At 40.4% G+C, this 25,779-nt stretch overlaps 1 protein-coding gene across 1 annotated transcript in view; it reads left to right on the forward strand.

Annotated features, from left to right (window-relative positions):
* Positions 1-25,779, forward strand: part of si:ch211-26b3.4 (connector enhancer of kinase suppressor of ras 2) — a 75,438-nt gene continuing 49,659 nt past the window's right edge. The window contains exons 1-2 of the mRNA XM_034121257.1: positions 1-64; positions 21,361-21,524. Of these exons, the coding sequence (XP_033977148.1) occupies positions 1-64; positions 21,361-21,524 (228 nt within the window). The remainder of the gene's footprint in view (positions 65-21,360; positions 21,525-25,779) is intronic.

Genomic DNA, 25,779 nt, shown 5'->3' on the forward strand with positions numbered 1-25,779 from the left:
ATGGCTTTGGTTATGGAACCTATAAGTAAATGGACACCAAAGCAAGTGCTGGACTGGATGAAAGGTAACAATTGGATCTCTTTAATGCATCAGAATGAGGATGATGTTGATGGAGGTGTTTGTGAGCAGCGGAGGGCCACAGTGTGTGTGTGTGTGTGTGTGTGTGTGTGTGTGTGTGTGTGTGTGTGTGTGTGTGTGTGTGCGTGTGTGTGCGTGTGCGTGTGTGTCCTCCTCATCCAGACCTGCAGGTTGACGTGTGTTTTTTTGAAGTCACTAAAGTATGAATGCGTTTGCAGGGAAATGGTTGTCCCCAAGAAGCAGGGAGTGGAGGCTCAGCATTCTGTCATTTCGCACCCCCCCCGCAAGCAAAGCCTATAGGCTGCTGCCTCCATCAGCCCCACCAGCACCAGCTTCCATCAATGAGTGTGGAAGACATGTCATTCACTCACTGCCATGCTCTATAAGCCCATGTATGTGTATGTGTGGCGACATGCACGAGCGTGTTTGATTAATGTAGTTAGCTGCATGCAACCCCCCACACCCCCCCCCCCCCCTCACTTCCATTCCTCCACCTCCCCACCACCTATACAGTCAGTTTCAGCACCGTGGACAGCGCAATGCCGCCTGCCATATAAGGCAAACGCACCATCACTCTCTTTTCTTTTTTTTTTTTGTGTTGCTCGCTTTTCTGGCACTAGATGCGTCCCTTCAAACAGACAGTATGAATGAGGAATCACTAATCATGCCTGTGTGTGTGTGTTAGTGTGTGAGTGCTCACACTCTCTGGTCAGACACAGAGCTGTGAGAGAAACTGTGGTAGGCCTATTGACAGACAATGGAGGAAGGGGGTCCGCAATCCCTTTTCCTTAAGAGAATGACTTAATCATATGTGTGTGATGACTCAAACGTACAAAGCATTATCCAAATAGACACTTGTGGTTGTGTGTCTGTATTCATTACACATACAGAGGCGCCACTCATCTATAAATATCCTAAAACTCCATATCCCTACATGTGTTTCAGGACTACTACAGTTCATTTTGGTGATGGTGTAAGCTCTGATGTCTGAGATTAGAAGTCAAGGTGGCCCCTCGGGGGAAACACAGTGTGTTTGTGATGCGTTGCGTTGGGCGATTACGGTGATGGCCCTGGTTTTATAATTGTTCTCCTCATCGATGGTGAGCAGCAGCCGGTGGAGTCACGGCTTCATCCTCTGATCCGTGGACTGTTCACTTCTAGAAAGCTTTGTCCCAGCACCTTTCATTGAGAGACATTTGATTGGATGTTTGATTCAACATGGGTAACACACTTAAAATGTGTGGTTTTGGTTCAGTTTTATTAGTGATACACTGACCTATGGACAAAATAGGGCTCAGGATGCTTAAACTCAACATGGTAATGATTATTTTAATTCCATATGTGGAGGTTACTTCAATGTCCCATGTTTTAAAACACACTGCCAATAGGCCTGTCCCCTCTTAGTCCATTCGTCAAGTAATCTTTTTCGAAATGAGTTGGTTAGGAATTATTTTGTCTTTTTTAATGCTTTTTCACGCTGAATGACTTATTGCCAAAATAATTATGATCGGGAGATTCGGACCATCAAATCAACCATCGATAAGTCGTCAAATCTCCTCACTGTTAGTTGATTGAGACCTTATTAGTCGAGGACAGCCCTGCCAGTTTAAGCCAAAAGTTATTAGTCAGTCTGTCACCAAAAAACATGTTCTAAAAAAAGATCCTGCATGTGGCAGTGATATTACATTCCACCCACGGCAAACCAATGACTCCCCCTCCTCTCACAGGCTCCGGGAATGCCAACTTTGAGAAATAATAAAAGTTGTATGTGACGACAGACACGAACAGACAGACAAGACAAGAACACGAACAGAGACAATTTCATATTTCACATGTCATGCACCTCAATCTCAAATTGCGATAACTAGGAAATCACCACACTAGGAATATCATTTAAAGCTTTAAATCACTGTGAAAAGAACGCATGGAGATGTGAGTGAGTGATTTAAACCTACCAGTTCAATCTAAATAAAAAGAGTGTTCATTATTTGCCACACATGCCGCTATTTCCTGCAGGTTTCAGGTCATAATCAACTGAAAAAAACGTTTTTGTTCGTCATCAGTGAAGTAAAGACATAGACAAATGTACACAATTGCACCAAAAGTCTTAAGGGACAATTGTTTCATCTCCTTACTGCATGCGTTATTTGTAAAGGAGTCTCCTGGCCTTTTCCACACAGGCTCAGGGATTCATTTTAATAGACGTTTGGTCACCAACATCTCCCAGAGTTCTCCCTGCTCCTGTGAAGCCCCCTCCTTCTTCCTGACCTAGGCCCTCAGTATGCCCAGATCTTATTTTCTTACGACTAAAAGAAAAAGGCGAGAGGCTAGTATTAATCTCTACGCTTACAGTGGCTTCACTGTGGCCCCTTTATCTCTTCATCGCTCTCTTGCTGATCTGAGCAGTCTTGTGCTATTATTTTCCTCAAGACGTTATTTTGCTAGCTTAAGTTGAAAGAGAAAAGTACACAGATGTAAGACAAATAGGTGCTGATAGCTAGCATTTGTCCTCACCTACATCTTGTAGACAAAGTGTTATTTATATTATTTCTCTGTGGAGGCAGGGGTTGGCCACCATAGTCCTTGGTTTCTCATCTTTCATATTACTGTGCCGTCTTGTCTGTGCACAAAGGCTTATTTTAGCAACGTAGCAACACCTGCAGCTACATTGTGTACTAATCTATTATTCTTCTTATTTATATTGTTTAGCACTGGTACAAAGACGGCACAAGTCCCCAGCCTGACCCAAACCTAAGCCGCAGAGGTGCCTATGAATTGTGTATAGTACTGTGGTGGATGGTAACAAAGTACAGTTGCTCAAGTACTGTACTTAAGTACATCTTTGAGGTACTTTCCCTGAGTATTTTCAGTCTATGCTACTCTATATCTACTTCATTCAATTTTAGAAGCCAATATATTACTTTTTATTCCACTAATGTCCACTATATTTTTACATCTTTAGAAAGTTATTCTTTAGATTATTAGTTAATATAAAATACAAATCCATTTTTAAATAAACTCTGACATGTAATTCTAGGTCAAAATGTCCAGCACTATATAAAATAATTTAAATTAGCCTCACCTTTACCAGCTGTCATTAAAACACCAACACATCAATAATCATAATCCATTAAATTCATATATATGATTCTGAAATGGGCCATGACGCATAAAAAGTACTTTTGCTTTTGGTACTTGAAGTATATTTTGATGCCGATACCTTTTTTCTCTTTTATTTAAGTAACATTTGCAGTACTTTAACTTGTAACGGAGTATTATTACAATTTGGTATTGCTACTTTTACTTAAGTGAAAAACCTGAATACTTCTTCATCCACTGATATAGTAGCACCGAAAAGTCAAAAATATCAACAACAAACAAAGTTTAAAAATATTATAACAATGATATTTGTCTAACTTGAGAGCACGACATGTAACTAATGCAAATGTTCTTTGTAAGCTTAGTTTGTAAGCAGGATGCAAAATTACCTTTTTATTCAGGGACTAAATGGCTAGTGCATTTTCAGATTTGACCAGCCACTCAATACAGAATCCACTATCCAACTCGGATACTGTATTATACCTTGATCAAAATTCAGAAACATTTCGGCATGTTTTTGGTCAAAGTTAGGGGTTGTTATATTAGTGTATAAAAAATATCAGTTCGGCACTGTTAAAGAAAATCAATATCTGCAATATTAAAAGCAACTTTCAATAACATGTGCAATAGGCTACTCTCTGGCATTAATATATTCATACTGAACATATAATAACCTTATAGATTATATTTTCTTGCATTTTAAACACTTAATTATTGTCACAATTTTCAGCATTTATGTTATTATGTCTCGTAGTATAATACCCACATTTGTACTCTAACTTCTCTACTTATATATATTTTCGACTGTAATGTAACACAAATACTCCCGCAGTCATTTACGTTTTTATTTCTGATTTTAATTCTAAATAAAAGTCCTGCATTTTCCAAAATATACTTTTTATCAGCAAAAAAGTTATAATCTGCTTCAGAGTATTTTTATGTAAACCGGTTAAATATTAATGATGCATTAATGGCTAAGTAGCTTCAGCCGGTAGTCGCTAGGCTAATTTTAGCTACTTTTTGTACCACTGGGAATTTAAAATGTATAAAAGATGATGTTGTTTTGTACTTACTTCAACTAAAGCTGTGAGACAAATGTTCTGGAATCAAAACTTGTCTAGGAAATGAAGTGGAGTAGAGGTCGGGTAATAGGCTACAGATAATGTGTTAGTACAAATACTAAAATGTACTTGTCAGTGATGTTTTCTTCATACTTTCCTCTCCCACCTTTTAAAATAGCGACATTAGCATTTAGCTTAGCCTTATTCATCAGAGATAGTTTACATTTTAAAGACAGCCTTCAAATGGACACATTGGGCCCGTTTTAGGAATAATCTTTTCCCCACTGCCTAGAGAAAAATGTAAAATGACAAGCTTCATCTGTCAGCTCCTTTTCCTCATCAGTCCACTCCTGTCATGAACACATTTAAGACAGCAAGCTATCGAGAGAATCCTATCGAGAAAACCTGAGAAAGCTAGCCACCATGCTAAGCTATATCCTATACCTCTCTCTGCTCCAGCAGCAGAACATTGATGAGGCTCACATAAAGATGACTCATCAGCGTTTGTTTTGATTTAAACACCCACACCGAAGGAGTTTCCTCTATGTGTGTGTGTGCGAGGGAGGAGGTGGGGATGTATCTCACCCGGGTGTGTGCAGACGCAATTGATGTGTAAAGTATGACGCGTGAGGTTCTGCGCATTAACGTGTTAGGCAACAAAGAAGAAATGGACTTCTTCTCGGCTCCTTGGTGCTGCTGTGCATACCTCATAAGATCAGCCTGTGCGATCAGGCGTGCGTTATATATCGGCAGCCTGCTGATGCATACAGTGACAGGAGATTGAGGAAGGAAGTCCACTTTTCCTGCAGTAATCTCTCTTCATGTGCTGATTTGGCGGAACTAGAAGTCTAACAATAAAGGCAATGTGTGCCATTTGTGTTACATTTACATGGAGTTCAACACTGTAAAGGGTAGCAGACGTGGCTTTGTTGAAAGAATCCCCTGGATGTTATTTAGCTGGTTAATTGTCGTGTCCAGAGCCATGTTTACTACCGTTCCATACTGTGGCCCCTTGATTTGGTCCCCTGCTGACATGGTGAAGAAGTCTGTGTTGCTTCCCCTGGCTCTGACTGTGTGCTTGTTGTAGTTTCAGCTGCATTAAAGATTAAAGAGTGTGCCTTATTATTATGAGGTGCACACACACACACACACACACACACACACACACACACACACACACACACACACACACACACACACACACACACACACACACACACACACACACACACACACACACACACACACACACACACACACACACACACACAGAGGAAACTCCTTCAGTCCTTGATTTTTTTTTTTCTCCACCCACGCGCTGCATATGGATGCAGGCACTCGATGCACATGCCTGCTGAAATGTATGGCACGTATGCACACTGACACACATGCACAAACTCAAGCAGCGCCTTTAAGTGGGGCATCGGTAGTCATGGAAACCAGATCTGATCGTGTCGGAGTCACAGCACATGTCATAAGATGGGGAACCAGCAACACACACAGATGCCCCCATCCACATCCTGTACGCCTCCACCAACACATACATACACACACGCGCGTACGAGCTTCCCCCTCCTGTTTTATGGCCTTGAGCAGTAAGAGAGAGACAGGGAGCAAGGATTCAGAAATGGGGAGGCGCGAAGCAAAATGAAAGAAAAGCAGAGGAGCCTAAGATGGGGGAGGAGGAAACGGGGGAGTGTGCAAGGGGAAGAAGGGGTGGGCATGACGGAGAAAGATGGGTAGAGAGAAGCGGTGCAGAGAATGGGAGGAGGCAGCGGGCATCATATCAAAGCAACCCGCTCCATCCGGGGGCCCGGACAGAGGGGCCTGTGTGTGTGTGTGTGTGTGTGTGTGTGTGTGTGTGTGTGTGTGTGTGTGTGTGTGTGTGTGTGTGTGTGTGTGTGTGTGTGTGTGTGTGTGTGTGTGTGTGTGTGTGTGTGTGTGTGTGTGTGTGTGTGTGTGTGTGTGTGTTCGTATGTGTTTTACTGAGCTGATTTTGCACCTGTTGTTCCTGTTTGGGAGGATGCAGTTTTACGACCACATATATTAACTTCGAGCAAAGTTTCTCAACCTTTGGGTCAGGGGCCCACATGAGATCCAATGAGATACAGAGACGGTCACTAGAGATTTCTAGGCATAGCAAAGATTTTATGGAATTTCTAAATGCTGGGGCTTTATAAACTAGTAAATGTTGACAAATCCTGACAATTTACAATGAAGAGATTAGAAAGAGATCCAGCATTAAAGCTTTTATCCTTTTATAGTTGCCAGTATGATATGGAGTTAAGAGTTTATCCCGGCTCAGCTGTCAACATTACCGAAAAGCTAGTTTGTCTTTTTAAAGGCAGAATGAGTAGGATTAGTCGGTTGCAGATGCACACTATATTCAATGTTGGCCCATCCTCCACAGCTCAACGTGGGTTAACAGTGCCAACCCATGATTTGTCCGCATGGCCTCGCTATATATTTGCAATTGTGTAGGCGTTGTGTCTGCTTTTTTTGTAGCTTCTTCACCTGATTGCTATACATCCTTTTGATGTTGATGCCATGAAATGTCCTTAACATATCAAAATGAAAAGAAAAGAGAAAATACAGGCATATAGTGACACTACCAATTGATTAATTGTAAGTATCTATCTATAACACCCCCAACAGCCCAATTACATCATGCTTTTAAGTCTTTTTTAAGTCTCTACTTTCCTAAAAATACAAATATATGCCAAATACACTCTGGCAAATGTACTGCATATAAAGGCCCTGACACACCAAACTGACACCAAAGAACACGTCCCGACGGACCCGATTGTTGTGTCGCCTCACGTCTCCTGCATCTTGGCCAAAAAGTCGCACTGAACCACACCGCAAAGACTTCAGCCGACGGCCAAGTAGCACGCACACACTGCACATGCGTGAGTGGCAATAACTCTCCTTACCAGCAAGCGGCGGTAGTGTGTATTCGTCATTCAAAAGCAACCGGAAGACAGACTGCGTGATATATACAAACAACAAATAGCGTGCGTTCCATTTTCACTCTCGTCCATCACAGACTGTTTCACATAACGACTTATAATCAAAAACATGTTTAGTGCGGTACTGGAAAATGAAAAATAATAGCCGTCTGTGTGTGCCTTCTTCGAGAAGGGTCCAGCTGCGGCCGCGGCAAGTACACGACACTACACGACACGCCCCCTACACGACACGCCCACCTGACACGACACTACGGTGGCTGAGAGATCGTACATGGCAGATTAAAAACGAATTGCAAATGTTATTGTAGCATTTTAAGCAACTATTAGGCAAATAAATTAATAACCTAATCTATCCGTTTGAGACACAACAGTATAACTTTCAACCCAAATCATTTTGTCAACAAACGGTGGTTTAGTAAACTTTTTTTTAATATATAAAATAGGTATTAATGAGATAATCTATTAATTATGTTTGTCTAACTGCTACACATGTATTTATACATAAATGTAGATATTTGTGAACATCTAAATATAGTTGTTAAAGGTTTTAAGATATACATAATCACATCATGGGGTCATTAAGGACCAAATTAGGAGGGCCAGTCAGGCCACTAATGAGCTCAATCATTCACATGTATTATTATTACTTTATAAATTAAAAGTACTAGGGGTCTATTACAAAACCTTTGAAGGAATCGTCATGCATTCTGAATGTTTCTGTACTTTAAAAACATCATGGCTCAAGATCCTGTTCTTGTTCAAGATTATTCATACTCATTTGTGAATTTAACATCCATATTCACTCAAAACTGAAACAACACCAACATTTTTTTTGAAAGCATTGCAGGCCTAAAGCTCCACGTCAGTGACCTATATTTTAATTTCTTCCATCAAACTTTAAAAATGGCAAACAGCATGTTTTTAAAGATTTAATCTTTTAAGAAACAAAATATCAAATTTGAACAGAAGGGTTTAAAAACACGTTTTTAATGCAAATAAACTTGAATCATAAACCTATTTGTCATTTCAAAATTCACTTGTATTGTCTTGTATTGAAAGGCACAGTAGGCTATGAGCGAATACATATCAACATTAAAAAAATGACAAAGTCGTACAATATATACCATGTGCTACTATCTAGGATTAAGTATGATGAGACTTTTTTTAAGGAGGGACCCCAGAGCCAAGGGCAGGCCGAGCAGACCGCCTTCTCCCGCCGCAGGCTTCCCCGGTGATGGGCTCCGTGTAACAAGTCCCCTCAGTCTGTGCGGGGAGCTGCACCACGGTGATGCTGCTGTCATCGCTCGCCTCTCCTCCGGTGGTGCCCTCGGCTCCCTCCGCCGCCACACTGCCCAGCACACTGGAGATCACTAATGTCTCTCAGCCACCGTAGTGTTGTGTCAGGTGGGCGTGTCGTGTAGGGGGCGTGTCGTGTAGTGTTGTGTACTTGCCGCGGCCGCAGCTAGACCATATTGCCTTCTTCACTTCCGTTTCGCTTCTCATGCACTGATTCGCTAAGCTGAACAGCCAATCAGAATGATTTCTTTTGCCGACAGCCTCCCGATTCAAATCGGGAGTGGAAGGTGTCGGCACGGCCGAAAAGACACGACGGTGCAGGACACACCAATCTGAGTAGGGCGACAGGACGCTCATCGACGGCCAGACATCTATCGACGGCCGAAATCGGCTCGGTGTGTCAGGGCCTTAACACGTTAAATGAAGTGTGTATTTTACCTCACAATAATAAAAACCAATAATTCAAGCATCTATAGAAGACTAATAGAGGACGCAGTGAAGTGTGTGTACCCATTATGGTGTATCATGAAGATGATCAGCTCATAATAAACTGACCAATCACAGCCAAAGGAATATGTCATGCTCTGCTGCATTAACTAATTTATTTACGGCAGTGCAACATAAGGGCTGCCAACAACATAATTGACATATTATCGGTTATTATTACAGGCTGTACAGGTAGCATGCAGTGGTATCATCAGATTTGTTTTTATGGAAACAGCACCCTAATATGCTCTGGTTATGTTATGTTATGATGAAAGCCGTCAGTGAACCAAAAATCATGTGCATAGAACCAAAACCATGAGCTGAAAAACTGAAAGTGGTCCATTGGACTTTGTTGACATTTTAACAGGTTTTCTTAAAGCACTTGTATATTTAGACATCTAGCAGGCACAGAAAATACAAATGTAAGAAAAATATTTAACTTATGGTCCACTTTCTTCACCAGACAAATTTGGTGCTTGGCAGGTTAGAGAACAGTGGCAAAATGTGTGATTTATTTTTGGGGGAAACAGCTGCCAGTTGTGCAAGTGAACCAAACCAGCAGTATTGCATAGAACTGAAACAATGCGCTGAATAACTATTGAATGGTTCATTTCGCTAAAGTATAGGAATACAATTGTCTGTGGGTCTGTTACTGTGTTCGACCAAGTTTACATTACACTCTGGGACCAGGTGTCTCGCTTTGTGCGCGACTGCACAGCATTTTTATCATTTGTCCCACACATTTAGCCGACGTCCCCGCATTGTATTGACAGTTGCCCTTCTAAAACATGTATTTTGTCCAAAGATGTTTAGAAAAAAAGAGAGGGCTATCACCATTAGCTGTGTCAGATGTCAACCAATCAACCGAGAAATGTATTTACTTATGGGTTTAGCCGGTGGAGGGCGATTCCCAGAGAGTTTTTTTTAAAGATTTGCCAAGATTTATTTTCAATTGTACATGGAGGTGAATACGTTTTGAAGCGACAAAACTCACAAGAAACGCCTGGCCCATAAAGAAAATATTGATCTATGGATATATTCCTCCTAAAACCAAAAGAGGATTACCAAACAGATGAGGTTACAGCAGCTGATTTAATGAACGTTTACCATACTGTGCAGCACTCGGTCCAACAGGTCAACAGACTGTGGCAGTAAGCTCTAGTCATTTTTCAAGACTTGGAGATCGCAAAAGAATACGAGAATATTTACAGATGATAGTTTGTTGGAAAATAATTCCATTCAAAACAAATATATTTGATTCCTTCACTTGCATAGTTTGTGCAAACAATTGAACTATAGTGAAGCGTTGTTATTTATATCTATAAGCTAATAGCTTCAGTCAAAATGTTTATTTTCAAGGGTTGGAGACATTATATTTACATCTAAACTAGCTCGTAGCAACGCAGTAACATGGCCCACATTGTCCCGCACAAACGTGCTCTTTGTCCCACACTGGTCACCCTATACACTCTGTCAGCTGAAACACTTAAAATTGTGACATTTCCTCCAGTATGTAAACATTTAGCTTCTCTTCATTCAAAGTGTTTTTTATCTTCTTCTATGTTTTCTTCTCTACATACAGTTGCAATAACGTTGAATGGGTTGAAATAGGGATAGTTTGGGCTTGTGAGGTGAAGCTCATGTTAAAACATTATTGCACTTCTGTTATGTCTGTAGTCACTTTATATTCCCTGGGGTGGGTTCCTCCGAGTGGAGCTCTGCCTCTGAACTTGGTGCAGCTTCCTGGTTGACCCTGTTTCCCCGTCGTTGTGCTCCATTAGATTTCCTCTTGACACCTCCCCGCTCGCTGGATTTCAGAGAGGAGGCCGTGCCGCACATTAAGCCTGTGTACGGGGGGGGGGGGGGAGCTAAAATGCCACGTTCTCAAGACTGTCATGATGTGATGAATATTTCACAGTGCAATATTCTTTTTTGAAGTAAGCAATGTGTCTTTTTGTCGCACTCACCGAAGCACTTACTCCAGCTGGAAGCTCACAGATGGGAATGGCCAAGACCATCGCTTTTATCCCAGGATTTAGTCAGACCTGAAGGTCTCAAAGGAAACGCAGTTTTGACAATCTGATTTCTGATGATGCTAATGGGCAAGCAGCAAAGTTACTGCTCTGCGAGAATTCATATTCAGCTGTAAATGCAGTCTTTTTATTGCGGCCTTCAACAAGCCTTCTGTCAGTGTGTGGCACGCATACATAGGCTACAGTGTGTGTGTGTGTGTGTGTGTGTGTGTGTGTGTGTGTGTGTGTGTGTGTGTGTGTGTGTGTGTGTGTGTGTGTGTGTGTGTGTGTGTGTGTGTGTGTGTGTGTGTGTGTGTGTGTGTGTGTGTGTGTGTGTGTGTGTGTGTGTGTGTGTGTGTGTGGTGTGTGTGTGTGTGTGTGTGTGTGTGTGTGTGTGTGTGTGTGTGTGTGTGTGTGTGTGTGCGTGCGCGCGTGTGTGTGTGTGTGTGTAAATAAAGTATGTATGTGCTCTCCTTAGCCTAGCATCAGTGCAGGGACCTGAGGGGTGGCAACTGCTGATCCCTCACTTCTGCTCCGAGGCCTCTCTGCTCCGGTTGCCTGGCAACCCCTCGTGTTTCCGAAGTGGAGGGGCTTATTTTGCTCAGGAAAGAGGCAACGATTGGAGGGAATTGCATGAAATGTGGATGAAGCTGTCAACATGAGATGCTCGCTCAAGCCTCAGCACACTGGGATTTACTGATGGGAGGGATCAAGGGATTCTTCTGTGTTATTTCACAGAGATACTTCAGTTTCTCTGACAACAAATATGTGTTTACCACTTTAGGCTATGGTTACGAAAACAAGAGGAACAATACGAATTGTGGTAGGAGCAGTGTTTCAAAACCGAAAGCATACAGTCAACTTACATGATCTTTATTTTTATTTGATAATTAAAAACACTGCAACTCTTCACTGACATCTGACAGAAGAAAATTCCAGTCTTTTAGATTTCCTCTCCAAAGGTAATAGAGCAATTTCTCAGCAATCTGTAACAAAAAGCAAAGGTGACTTAATTTCTTCACAGACCTGAAGCTTTGCTGGACAGATTTCATTTGTTCTACCTTGTTACATGACTAGCATCCATTGCTTTATGCTGATTTAAAAAACAAGAGAATAAATAATATATTGGTAAAGCAGTTGGAACTTAAAGCCAATGAAATCATTATTATCAATTGTACTCTTCTAAATAATTACACATTATGTCCTTGTAAGAAAATCCAAGTTAAAGTTCAGGTTTCTTATTATTATTTATTGCTCTACTTATTCAAAATGTAGTGATAAGAGCACAGGCAAAACACAGACATATCTCAAGTAAAATAACCAAAATAGTTATGACAACATTGATACAAAATAAATGTTGATGCAGTACCACATAACTCACAGTAAGACAGCGAATAAGATTTCTTAACCAGTGGCGTCATCAAATAAATAAATGTTCTGTCTTATCTCAGTTTAGGGTGACGTTTTTTAATTACATTTTGAGAAGAATATTTAAGGATAGGAATATAGCCTTTATTTAATCAAGATGGCATAAAACCAGCCTAAATTCAAAATAACTGTTTGGCAATGACAATGAAGATGGGAAACAACAGAAACAACAAAATGATTTAAAGACTACTCAAACGGCATTATATTATTATTGTTATTATTGGTCATTATTATAAAAGGGAAGAGATGATTAATGCTAGATTAAACTGTAGGCTTATTTCTATCTGCAGTCCCTGAGGGTGCACACAGAACAATTAACAGACACTAAACACATTCATTAACATGCAACACCATTACAGAGTTTATATCACTCTAACAATTACACAGACACATCTACAAGCACACATCAAAGTCTAAACACCAGCACATCCATCCAGTACAATTATAATATTACAATTCAATTAAATAAAAAACCTGAATCATCGTCAAAATGATGACAACAAACACTAGTTGCTCAATATACATCTTTGGGGGAAATATGGGAAAAATTGCGAAAGGCTGTGCACGTGTTATGCTCAGCAGGAACCTTATTCCAATGAGTGATGGGTGTAAATGAGAAAGCAGATTGTGTAAAGGCATTCAGCCTCAGTGGGACGTTTGAGTCTGAGTTTAGAGCGGATTGAGCTTTGCTTTTTATTTGAATTTAAAGAGTACCTCTCCTCCTACAACATAAGTGCTTCTGACATATTTTTTCTCAACGATAGCAAGCTAGTCAGTGACAAGTGAGAGCCATTGATATATTGCATGTCCATCTTGAATAACCTCTTAACATCAATGCTGCATGACTGGACGAGTGCTATTGGAAGAATTACATGTACATTTACAATCTTTGAGGTTAAGAGGAGGACAAAGATAGGATAGGACACAGCCATGAGTTTAGGAATGGCTTCTATAACAGGAGGATAAGATAAGCAATTACAATATTTTACTGACGTTAGGCCCCATATCCAAAATAGAACCAGAAATCCAAACCTAGCACTTTTTTGTGGTGCTACTGTCCAGTAAATATCCTGAAAAATGCTCTCATTCAACTTAAAGAAGACCTACAAATATGAAAAAGCTTTTAGCTGATGCAATTTCAGAATCTCACAGCAGGTTTTAGGATGTTGTGTGCATGCTGCCTTCATGCAGTAATCTTATTATCTCTACCAGACTGTGGGGGAAAAAAACAGACTGTTGACAATCGACAAATTTGTGTTATGAAGCGCTTTTGAAAGAAAGAGATATGGGAGATATGCAGGCAAGGCCCTGGCTCAGCAAATACTGCTCAATATTAAGTTCCTTTGCAGCAGGAAGGACAATATTTACAGGAAACACACAAGTGCAGCCTGCCATTGTGGTGGATTTCAACTATATGGTTAAGCAATAATAAAATATCTTGCTCCAAACTCAGCAAAGCTCCCAGGGGAATCTAGCAGGGGCTAATGCCTTGATTACACTCTGAGACACTTGTGACTTTACTTGTGCAAAATTTACTTTCTGTTTATTTCAGTTGCACGCAGGCTAGGATTTCATTTCAAACCTTTATTTAACCAGGTAGGTCCCATTGAGATCATTGATCTCTTTTTGCAATTAGTTTGACTCTTATTACACTACATGGCATACTTAAGCGTCAGGTCAGTTTTTATATTTCCTGCAGTTACTGTAAACATGTGGGCAGGCAGGAAAAATATTTTGTTGCTGCTGCAGATTTTGATAAATCACATCTACATCATATTAATATAATTATCTGCATTTCGAGGTGCGGTGCTGACGAACCTGACCCCCTTTGTTTTGGTTTGTGTGTGTTTGCGAGCACCATGTGCTATTTCCAGCTGGCATATGAACTCAGCAGATGAACCCAGATCAGCTGTTTGTCCTCTAGGGGAGGCTTTCTGACTCATCTGATTGGCTAGCAGCTGTGTGTCACAATGTGTATATGTATATGTGTGAATGTTTGCCTGTGTGTGTCTGTGTGCAGTGCTGTGTGCAGTGCAAGTAAGCGAGTGAGAACACACATGTATGTTTTTGAGAACAAAATGTGTATTCATATGTGCATTTGAACTACCAACAGCTGCTTATTCCGAACATTGAAAAAGAAAATATTAACAGCTTTGTGAACAAAGATAAAAACAATGGTTCAACAAAGCTGTATAATGGTGTGAGGAATACATAAAAAGAAACAGCTGTTAGTTTTGGCCAAATTCACAAATTAGTAAGGCACATTATTACATAAAAGATTACTGAAGCCCATTGTTTAAAATATATTTTACTTTGAGGTCTGCTGTAATGTTTATCTATTAAATTAATTCCTATTAAGCTCTCTTAATGTACGATTGGTGGCGGTGCTTTGAGACAAAATAGAGTTGTTATTTTGTGCCACCAATAAAAGGATAGGCAGTAAGTCTTTCTTTTTTCAATAGCTCCTTTAGGGATTGTTCCTGTAACATGATACAATACAAGCAGAGCTGTAGTCACCACCGTCTAATCAAGTTTAAGTCATTCCAAGAACAGACCCAGTCCAGTCAAGACTGAGTCCAAAGCAAATGTAATCCTCTTCAAGACCATATTAGGCAATCGTGTCTTTTTAACCCTCCTGTTGTGTTCGTTTCCCCCCCCCCCCCCCCCTTACTTTGGTGTTTGCAGTCAAATTTCACCGGTCCTGTTTTAACTGCTATTACATTAACACAAAAACCATTAATCATCACCAAATTTCATTTAACACCCTTTCAAACTGTAAATATTGTATCAGACTACTGGTATACATGAAAAACTGCAGTAAATATACAAAGAATAGACACTGAACATGTATTGCGTGTGCCAGGTGTGATCCATGTGGGGGGATGGGCACATAAGAGCGGGACATTTATCAAATTGTTCTGTGTGTGTGTGTGTGTGTGTGTGTGTGTGTGTGTGTGTGTGTGTGTGTGTGTGTGTGTGTGTGTGTGTGTGTGTGTGTGTGTGTGTGTGTGTGTGTGTGTGTGTGTGTGTGTGTGTGTGTGTTTGTTTGTGTGTGCCAGGTGTGATTCACATGGGGGTATGGGCACATAAGGGGGGGGGAACACATCTAGTGTGTGTGTGTGTGTGTGTTTGTGTGTGTGTGTGTTTGTTTGTGTGTGCCAGGTGTGATTCACATGGGGGTATGGGCACATAAGGGGGGGGGAAACACATCTAGTGTGTGTGTGTGTGTGTGTGTGTGTGTGTGTGTGTGTGTGTGTGTGTGTGTGTGTGTGTGTGTGTGTGTGTGTGTGTGTGTGTGTGTGTGTGTGTGTGTGTGTGTGTGTGTGTGTGTGTGTGTGTGTGTGTGTGTGTGTGTTTTATCTGATCCGGATGGTTACTAATTCCTTTTCTTTATGGCGGTCAGTGTACACAGCTTCGACAACAGCTCCTTCTGATGAATACAGGAAAAATTGTAGATAACAGATTAGTATGAATAGCAAATGTATCAACGTATCAAGGGCCCTATTATTCTTTTTTGACTTTTCCTTTTCCTGTGGTGAGTTACATTATATATGTTTTTGTGCATGTAAATGGTCTGCAAAGGCTAAAATCCCAAAGTTCCCTCCAGAGGGAGTTTCTCTCCCATACACTCCCCCTCCTGCCTGAAACGCCTCCATTATACTCCTTTGTTTACCTCCATAACATGGTGACATCACTATGTAATACTCCAACACATTGTATGTGATAGGCTAGGGGGCGGGACACCTGTAAGCGGTTGACCAATCACAACAGAGCTTGCCAGCTAACCAATCAGAGCAGACTGCGCTCTGGCTTCAGACAGAGGGTGAAAAGAGGTGCTGCAGCACAGGCAGTATGAGAAACATAAAGAGCTTTTTGAACATTAAAACATGGAGACATGTCACACTAGACTCGCAGTGGTTCTCAACTGGTCAGGCCTCGGGACCCACTTTTTTCCTTTGTCAATAAATCGCGACCCAAAAAATCGTGCTGTAATATATACGCTTTTCAGCATACGATATTAATTAAAGTGAAGTAAAGTGCATATATCCCTTATATCCCTTCACAGAACTAAAGTATGCTTTTAACCCTTGTGTTGTGTTCGAAAGCTCTTACCGTTCATGGTGTTCGCGGGTCAATCTTGACCCATGATGTGTTTCAGTCCAAAACACAAAAAAAAAAAGATTTTCATCCAATATTGTTTTAACTACATCATAACTAACTTATTATGCATTCATAACCGTACAATCCTGTTGTAATTGTATTTTATGACCCCAAAACACATGACACCACATATTGCACACGTGCATGTGTGTGTTCAGGTTCAAGTGTTAGTGTACATATTCTTTGAGAAAGGTGGAGTTCCCGTGGGGGAGGGGGGCAGAGGGAGGGGAGACCAGGTGCATGTTGCGAACAATTATTGTTACAGTGGATGAAGGGGGTGGGGGTGGGGGTGGGGTGTCTAAAGTCAAAGGTGAATCTTGATTGGGCCAAATTTGACCCCGAGTCACCCAAATAATTCTGCTGCGTCTTCCCAGACCCGAACACTAAATTATACACTTTTTTTTAGAGACCTTCAGACTTGGCTAAAATTGTCAAAATCAGTTTTGTAGTGTTTATATAGCTTTTGTGGAGGATATCATGAAGCCTTGTTCCGATAAAAAAAACTAGAGCGTAGTTAATTTTAACTTGAAACGGGGAGACCCGAACACAACATAAGGGAAAAGTTTAATGAGATGATGGTCATCAAGTTTCTAAAATCAAAGCTGAACTGTATAACATAAAAAGGCACACTTGTATTGTACTCAATAAAAAGGCAGACTTGGAGCCAATCCTGCAAATTCACCACGAGTGAAAAACGTGACATGCTGAAAACCCAACCCCAGTAGGGGGGACTGGGGGGATTGTCCCCCAGGAGATTTTTTTAAATACTAACATATAAACTACGAATTCTGGTACACTCTGAGAAGAAAATAAATAAATCTATTATTACCCGACATATTAATAATATTTTATGCCATTGTTTGTTTTTCACTTAGTTCTGACAGCTGAACTTGCTGCTCCACACAGAGAGAAGAGTAAAGATGAGATAGTCTGTGGGAATTACTTTAAATTGTGGGTAAGGGTAGATAGCTTCTGTGACCTGTCAATCATCAAACCAGGGGTCATATTTCATTATGTGTTGATTCTTATCTGAAGTTGTACCCCAAGTTGTCTCCCGCTGGTCCAAACAAAGTAATGTTCAAAAGTATTTCTGTACGAATTCGCTCTCAGTATGACATTTTCGCGACAATCGCAAAAAATGTGTGGGACTCAGAACTGTTTACAATCAAAATTCAGATATATTTAAAACAACAAATCCAATCATAGCTTAAAGATAATGGCCACTAGATGCACTGCTGCCAACTTACAGTAGCAGCCAATTCATTCATGTGTGTGTGTGTGGGTATATATATAGATATGTGTCTGTTGCAGAAGTAGGACATAGCTATAGTATGAGGGGCTTTCCCAGAGGAAGCCAAGTTAGTCATTCTGCCCGTCTTTGATCTTTATTCATCACCTCTTTATATAATTCATACACTGTATATATACTAACTGTAGGTGGAGAGAAGGGAAAGAAGGTGCAACTTTTAATGATTCGACACCAGGAGGAGAACTGAAGTCACGACTAGAATAATAAGCACGAACAAAGTTCATTCACTTATTCCACCTGCAGAGAATCTTAAATGTGCAGCGAAGATATTAAACTGGCATCATTTTGCAAATGAAGTCGGAAATTGCATTTGCATTATGATGACAAAAGCCATAACCTGCCACGTTGTACGACATTACTGCTATTAAAAAGTGCTTCCAGAAGGAGAGGCAGGAGGTTAAATGGGGAAGGACAAATGTGAGTGTCAGAGGAAATTAGAAGGATGTATTGGTTTGGTTCGGAAGGCTCACATCCCTTAGGTATGGCCTTTTTTACTTTGAGAAATAGCCATCTTTGTTTTTCCTCTCGTAACCCTCTGATTAGGGTCAAGAGTCACATATTCAGAAATCCGAGTCAGTAGCTGCAGGGCTTTTTCTCTGCACGGCCTCCATGTTGCCTGCATGGCTGTCTCTGCATCTATAGCTGCTAGCTAGCTGAAGAAATCTGCTCTTTCTGTCCACTCATGCATATCTTTGCAAACACGGATGATTTATTACACTGTACTACACTATTTTCCCGAAACATTTTTACTCCAAAAGGAAACAAAAAACAGCTAATTTGAATATAATGCTGGAATGTAGCAGTGCACTTACTCTTGGTGAAGAATGTGTCATCAAGTGCGTTGTACAAAAAATAACAATACAGAACTGTTGTTTGGGTTTGTATTGTTTTGGTCTGTCTGAATAAGGATGATGAATAGGGTATGAGGGGAAACTTTCCAGAGAAACTGAAATAATTAAAGAGGCCCTATTATGCTTTTGGGGTTTTCCCTTTCCTGTAGTGTGTTATATACGTTTTTGTGCATGTCAATGTTCTGCAAAGGCTAAATCTCATTATTACTTATTCTACGTTTCAGAGACAAATATTCACATTTATGACACTACATTTATTTTAAAGCTAAAGTGACTAAATGCTTCAGATCTGTATTTTAAATACAAAAACATACATAATGTACGATAATGGACATACAAAGCACAAATAACTAAAAACTCTAGCTGTGAAAATGTAATTTAAAGGGGACCTATTATGCAAAATCCACTTTTTCATGTCTTTCATACATAAACATGTGTCCCCTCTGTGTGAAGAGATTCTGAAAGTTTCATGAAAAAAGATTCGCTCACTTTTTGTCCTGATCCATTTATATAAAAACCTGTCTGAAAATGAGCTGATCAGATTTTGGCCACTTTATGATGTCATAACGATTTTTTTTGCTTGTGTAACCATTCGCCAATCACCAACCAAGGTAACCCCCCCCCCACACCTTATCACCTGAATCTCCTCCTAGAGCACCATTGTGTTCTTTTTAACCAAATATCTCTCAGAGGGGCGTGGGGAGGGGCTCCTTATTTTCATCTAAAGTAACAGACAGAGAATCAGCACTTTTGAAACAGGGCTGAAACAGAGGGGATTATGGGATGCTGCAATGATCTGTTTGGTGTTTGGAGCCAAACACTTCAGAGACATGTTTTGTATATATCTGAGACCTATAATATATTGATGAAAAACAGTATAATAGGGGACCTTTAAGAAAAAGTTATTATAAGCATGAATACGTCAAGTGTTAAAACTATTAAATGCAGGAAAAAGGCCTGTTCGTAATGTTTAAAATGTGTAAAGCAACTGGAGTAAAAAAACTACAATTCTTGGAGAAGTAGAAACCACAATTTTATTATAATATTGACTATTTACATTTTATTTTTGAGTTATGAATTAGAGGTATTTTCTGCTTACTTATTTGCTTTTCCCGCTGCTATTTTCTGCTTATAAATGTATTCCACAACTCATTAATATTGAAGCAGTTTTACTTTTAAATGCATTTTGTCATTTTTAACAACTGCTTAGATCTCTGTAGTACATGATTAAAATACAGAATTACATCTGCACAATTCATAACATGAGCCTAGACGCTTCTGGTGTTATAACAGCCTTGCATCAGATAATATCGTATGTCAAACACATACTAACACAGTGATATGAGGGTTTATCCTTAGGGAATGAATTCCATTAACCAATTTCCACTCGTGCTGCTACAGAGCGGAGCCTCTTACTGACGAGTTACACTAACAATTGCTTTTCTGTGCTGTTTGTAACAAGATTGTTTGTCAGTGTCACTCAGAGCAACAGTAGGCTTATACTTCGTCTGGTTTGTCCCATGGCATACGAAGAGCGGGATGCCTCCTGCTCATCCTTTGCAGTGAATGTGTGTGTGGTGACTCTGGTAAGGTGCTACCACACTGTCTGCTCTAAAGTCAGCATCTCTTCCCTTGGGCATCAGTGTTTTCCTCACAGCTCCACTCGGCTTTAACAACATGCCTCCGCAGAGGCGTCAGGACCCTGAATAACAACAGCAGTTGTAATTGCATTTGTATGTGTGATTGCGGAGAGGCGGAGAGAACTGTTGGTGTGGTTCCTTGTGTGTGTGTGTATGCGTATATGGATTTGCTTCCCTCTCATGCGTTTTTCGCTCTGTGTGTGCTCATTTTGGAGCAGGCTTGTTCATTGGGTCTGTGGGGAGGTGTGCTTTCTGCTGACTTTGTTTGGTTCAAAGCCTGAGGCTCATGCTGATCAATATTATCCCGGACCCACCACGTCTATGTGCAGCTGATTGGCTCCCTGCGTGGCAGGCAGCCGCAGCTTAACAGCGGAAAGTCATACGTCAATATGTTACTCACATCTCTCTGGGTATATTTTTGGACACACCCTTAATCACTCAGAATGTGCGTGCAATTGTGTTTAACCTCAAAACTCTGAAAACTCTAAAAATACATTGCTTTTATTAAAAGAAGCAGTGACATTTAAGTAAATGTTATTACAGCATGGCGTGCAGTCATCATCACATATTGGAAAACCTAACCAGTAGTTGTTTGTTTTCTAGGGGACAGTTAGTAACTTGCCAATAAAGCATTGATGACATTTCTGGCTTTAGGCTAGTGTTTAGCATTTGTTTCTAGGGAGCAGACTTTCCATTGAGTTTCTGTGTGGGTGTCTTCACTCTTGTCTGAATTGTGTTGCAGCTAAGTGAACTAGCGTACAATATGCCCAAACTCAAATTTGTATTTCTATCAGTCTGCAATCAATATGTCCCATAAATGTTTATATTTTGTCTCTGTAGGGGCAAGAAAAATGAGGCCAATTAGAGTATATGTTGTCCTTTCGGCTGAGGCTGGCAGGCCCCTTGTTCACAGTGACACAGGCATAAACATCAGCACCGTCTAATCTGCGTCTGTTTGTGTTCTCCTCAGGTCTGGACGACTGTCTCCAGCAGTACGTGAAGAGTTTCGAGCGAGAGCAGATGGGGGGAGAGCAGCTGCTACACATCACCCATCAGGAGCTGGAGGAGCTGGGTGTCACCAGAATAGGACATCAGGAGCTCATCCTGGAAGCTGTCGACCTGCTCTGTGCCCTGGTCAGTCACTCAGCCTCTGTTACTCACTGACACTGTCTCTCTCAATCCATAGTGCTTTGGACGGGGGTGATGTTCAAATGCACGATATGTGTTGACTGACACAATATTGAACACCAAAACTGACAAATGTTAGTAAAAGGTTACATCATACATCCAAAATAGGTCTCACTACATTAATAAATAGTAGTTACTGTATTTAAGTAGCGTTACCTTGCAAACTTTGTAAGCTAACATATTTTAGCTACTGTTACAAGATTTGACAGTGGAATATGTTTAAGCAATATGCACTGCCATGTGAAGTTTTAATGATGAAAGTTAGCTACAGCCAGGTAGCTGGCTAAAAAGGCAGGTGCTGCTAACCGTGTTTAGCAAACCATTTTTCATTTAAGCTAGCTAAAAAAATGCTTGCGATGAGACTAACCGCTCTACACTTTTTGAGAATGCAGAGCCAGAGAGTCAAAAAAACATTTTTCACCTTTTTATTTATTAAAATAAAATAATGAAACCCTCCTGTGTCAGAGTCTGAACTGCTTCAGCAAAGGATGGGTTTGCAGACAGTTATGAAATAGTAGCCTACTAAATGGTACAAATGCACCGCTTATTAGCTTAAAGAGGTTTTTCCCCCTCTTCAATAACTCTTTTATTGACTGAAATTAAGTCGGTACAATCCCAAGAACAAAATACTTTGAGGAAATAAACAGCACAGTAAATAAATATACAATGAAGCTTGCATGTTAGGGTGGATTGCTGGTTAATGATAAGCTTGCCAGCTACTGCTGATTTAATAAAATATTCAGTCAGACAACCCACATATGAAATGTTAATAACAGTAGCATATAGTTTGAGTTTGGGGTCTAGGCTACCACCTCATCACTCCCTGCACATATTTTAACATAGAACATTGAAGAGTGATGGTTGCATAACTTTTCCCGGAGCTTACAGCTAATTTAAGGGGTGGTGGTGGGGCAGAAAAGCAGCAGAGGTGATGAAACAGGGCAGCAGCAGGATTGGCGAGGCCGAGCGAGAGATGGCAAATCTTGCACCCTAAATAGAGCGCCAGATTTATGAGAATTTGTTTGTTTGGTTGGTGGCATAAGGGGGTAAGGCATGTCACGTGTAAATCTATTATTGTAGCTTGAGTGCCTGAACTAGCTTGGCTCCATTTATGCTCATTTTAGACAGTTGTATGCAAGATGCTTAGACAAGATTTCATGTCGTCCTCTTTTTTTTGGGAAATACAATTAAAAGAAATTATTTTGTGGTCAGACTGATCACATTGGTCAGACTGAGGTATCACATTGACACTAGTGTCAATCTAGCTAAGCCTAAGCATTCTCTATATATCCCCTATTGGATTTTAGAATGAATACGGTTATAAAAAGGCTTTATGTATATTTTAAGATCAATTCAGAGTGCATTCATGAAACTGCTAAATAAATTCTCACAGGTAGAAAGATTTATAAACTTGTTGTTGTTTATTTCCCCCCACCGGTCATTGATATTGGCTTAGGAAATGGCTTTAAAACTCCTCCATCATCTGGGCCCTGCTTTGTGTTCTGCCTTGGTCACTGCGGACTGTATGGGCAGTGGCCCTGCTCAGGATTACGGAATTAGGGGGAATTAGGGGCTACTCTCCCAGAGAGAGAAAGAGACAGAGACGAAGGCAGAGCGAGAGGGAGGAAGAGGAAGAGGAAGAGGAAGAGGAAGAGGAAAAGGAAGAGGAAGAGAGAGAGTATGTAGAAAGAGTATGCAGGATGCACCTTATCTCCCAGGCACACATGGCTGGATTAGTTAGGGCTGTTTGAATGGTTGTGAGAAAGAGTGGGTGTGTCTGTGTGTGTGTGCTAATCAGCACCTCTTCATTCAAACGTTCCAGCATGGGAATGAGTGTCCCAGAGCAGCAATCACCACCATATGTCCTGGAACTGGAACCACTGTACACACATAGGGATGCCAGGTATACAAGATGTATCACTAAAACCACTGCTGTGAGTAGCATTGAATGATGATTCCAGTTTATAACAACTCAGGTTCAACTTTTTGTAGTTCTAGCTATCATTCCCATCAGATTAAACAACAGTGTACTCACCAAGTACATTCTGGGAACACATCGGCATCTGGGGATGAAATGTTGACCATCATTACTGTCCAAAATGTGTAATAATTTCCTGTCCAAAGATGCGTGATTGACCTGATATCAATATAGAACGACAACTTTGTAATTGGGCTCTTTCTTTCCGGAGGGTTGTTATTTTGGGGGCCCTCTGCAATCTTTTAAGTGGTTAGATTGATTAGGTTGAGTCTTGTCAGTCAAAGTATGTTCAGCTGATCCTGATGACCCTAAAAATCTCTAAATCTAAACTCTAGATTAACACTCATAATGTGAAGTGTGAAGAAGAGCTATTCCTGAAGTAACCATTACAGCTTTTTGAAGGCAATATTGTGCACTTGACACTGAAACAGGAACCTCTTCTGAGGTTGGGCGATATGTTGAAATATTCCAACTAGCCACTTTCAGCAACAATTGCAGAAAGACGATGAATTTGTCCAATTGCCCAACCCTAACCTGTTCCTATATATATCTGCAACCATTTTAAAGCTATTCTTCAAGTTTTGTTTACCAATGACTGGTGATTTTTACTAATCTTATTGAACTATTGCTCCATAATCTTTTGTCTCTTTTAACCTCTTAGTAGTCAAACTGGTTGAGGAACATAAACACAAAACCATTTTTTCATAATATAAAAGCATGAAAGACCATTCAATAATAAAGAATAGTCCTCTCAGCCTCAATCGAGCTTTTGTGGCAGGTGATTCAAGATTTTTAACATTATATATGTATTGACATAAAAAAAGGGATTATTACAAGCATTTTTGTGTCCGACTTTGGTTTCTACAGCTCATGTATTGCCCCGTTGGACCTAGCAGACAAAGTGTTTTCTAGATCTCATCTCAGCAATTATTATGTTGAGTAAAATCAATATAAATTAAGTTCAAAAGTGCAAAAATAAGACCTTAGCTATAATAAATCAAAATGATCCTTTAAGAAAGCAATTCTCAACTGACCTCCTACCTTCATTAACGTTTCTCTCCAAGTTCCACAGGGAAGCAAGTACGTGTAGACCTGTAGAGTATTTGGATAATTCACTGTGGTCAGCAATATAATCCATCATGAGGAAAGCAAAACCCTTTTCCCCTGGCTCAACCGTTACGACTTTCTGGACTTTCTGCAGTCAAAGAATATGGGAACTTCCGTGGCCCTGGATCAATGCAAAGTTTCAAGCGCTGACTGAGCTCTCAGTCTCGCTGTGAATGTGGAGAAAAGTCTCTTCTTTTATGCATTCAAGTTTTTGCCCCCAGCCTTTATGCTAAGTAGGTTTCTGTGGGTGCAGTGCATTTTCAGAAAGATGTGTTGGGAAATGGGCCCAACCTTTTTTTGTGTGGCCTTTTTCGCCTTTATTTGACAGAGGAGAGTGTAAAATAAGGAGATATAGGTTTGACATGCCTCAAAAGGCCCCAAAGCGGGAATCAAACCTGGGACATTGCGGTTATCCTGTATGCGCTGTGACCTTTTATCTACCAATGCTAAATAATGGGCATCATTTAAAAATCAATGGACTTCTCATCCCAACATCTGTGTTAAAAGACACTTTATGTATCATTGTATTAAAGTTGCATACAACAATGTAGAAACTGAGCAAATACATACAATCATCATAGTCAGGCCACAGTTTGCCACACACTATGGTCAATTGTAAGTGTATTATCTTTGTAAAACTTATTGAAGTTAAGACAAGTGAATGATTATTTCCACCGACAGTCTTTGTATGATGCCAGCGTTCTGATACAAACACTTTAATACAGTATCTATCAGGGATTTACAGTTTTTAATCAATCTGACTGAGAAAAAAACCATGCAAACAGGCAGAACAAAAACTCAATATAGCTTGGCTTTATCCATAATACTATAATAATTAGGTAGCTTTATAATGTTATACTTTTGTTCTGGTTTTGTTCAGAGGAATTGCTTCATGCTGTCATCTCCTCCCGGATCTCTTTCAAACAGATGAGTCAGCTTTCTGTTTTGGTTCCTTTTCTGTGCCACCCTTCAGACTCTTCTAAAATTCTGTCAGTTACTTGAAAGTTATTAAATAGTTGCCCAAAATGTATATTTGTAGTCCTCATATGTCCCATACAAGAAAGATTCAATTGTCTTGTTTGTTTTGCATGTGCGTGTGCCTATGTGTTTAGATCT

The sequence above is a fragment of the Trematomus bernacchii genome, unplaced genomic scaffold, assembly GCF_902827165.1.
Source record: "Trematomus bernacchii unplaced genomic scaffold, fTreBer1.1, whole genome shotgun sequence".
Lineage (NCBI taxonomy): Eukaryota > Metazoa > Chordata > Actinopteri > Perciformes > Nototheniidae > Trematomus > Trematomus bernacchii.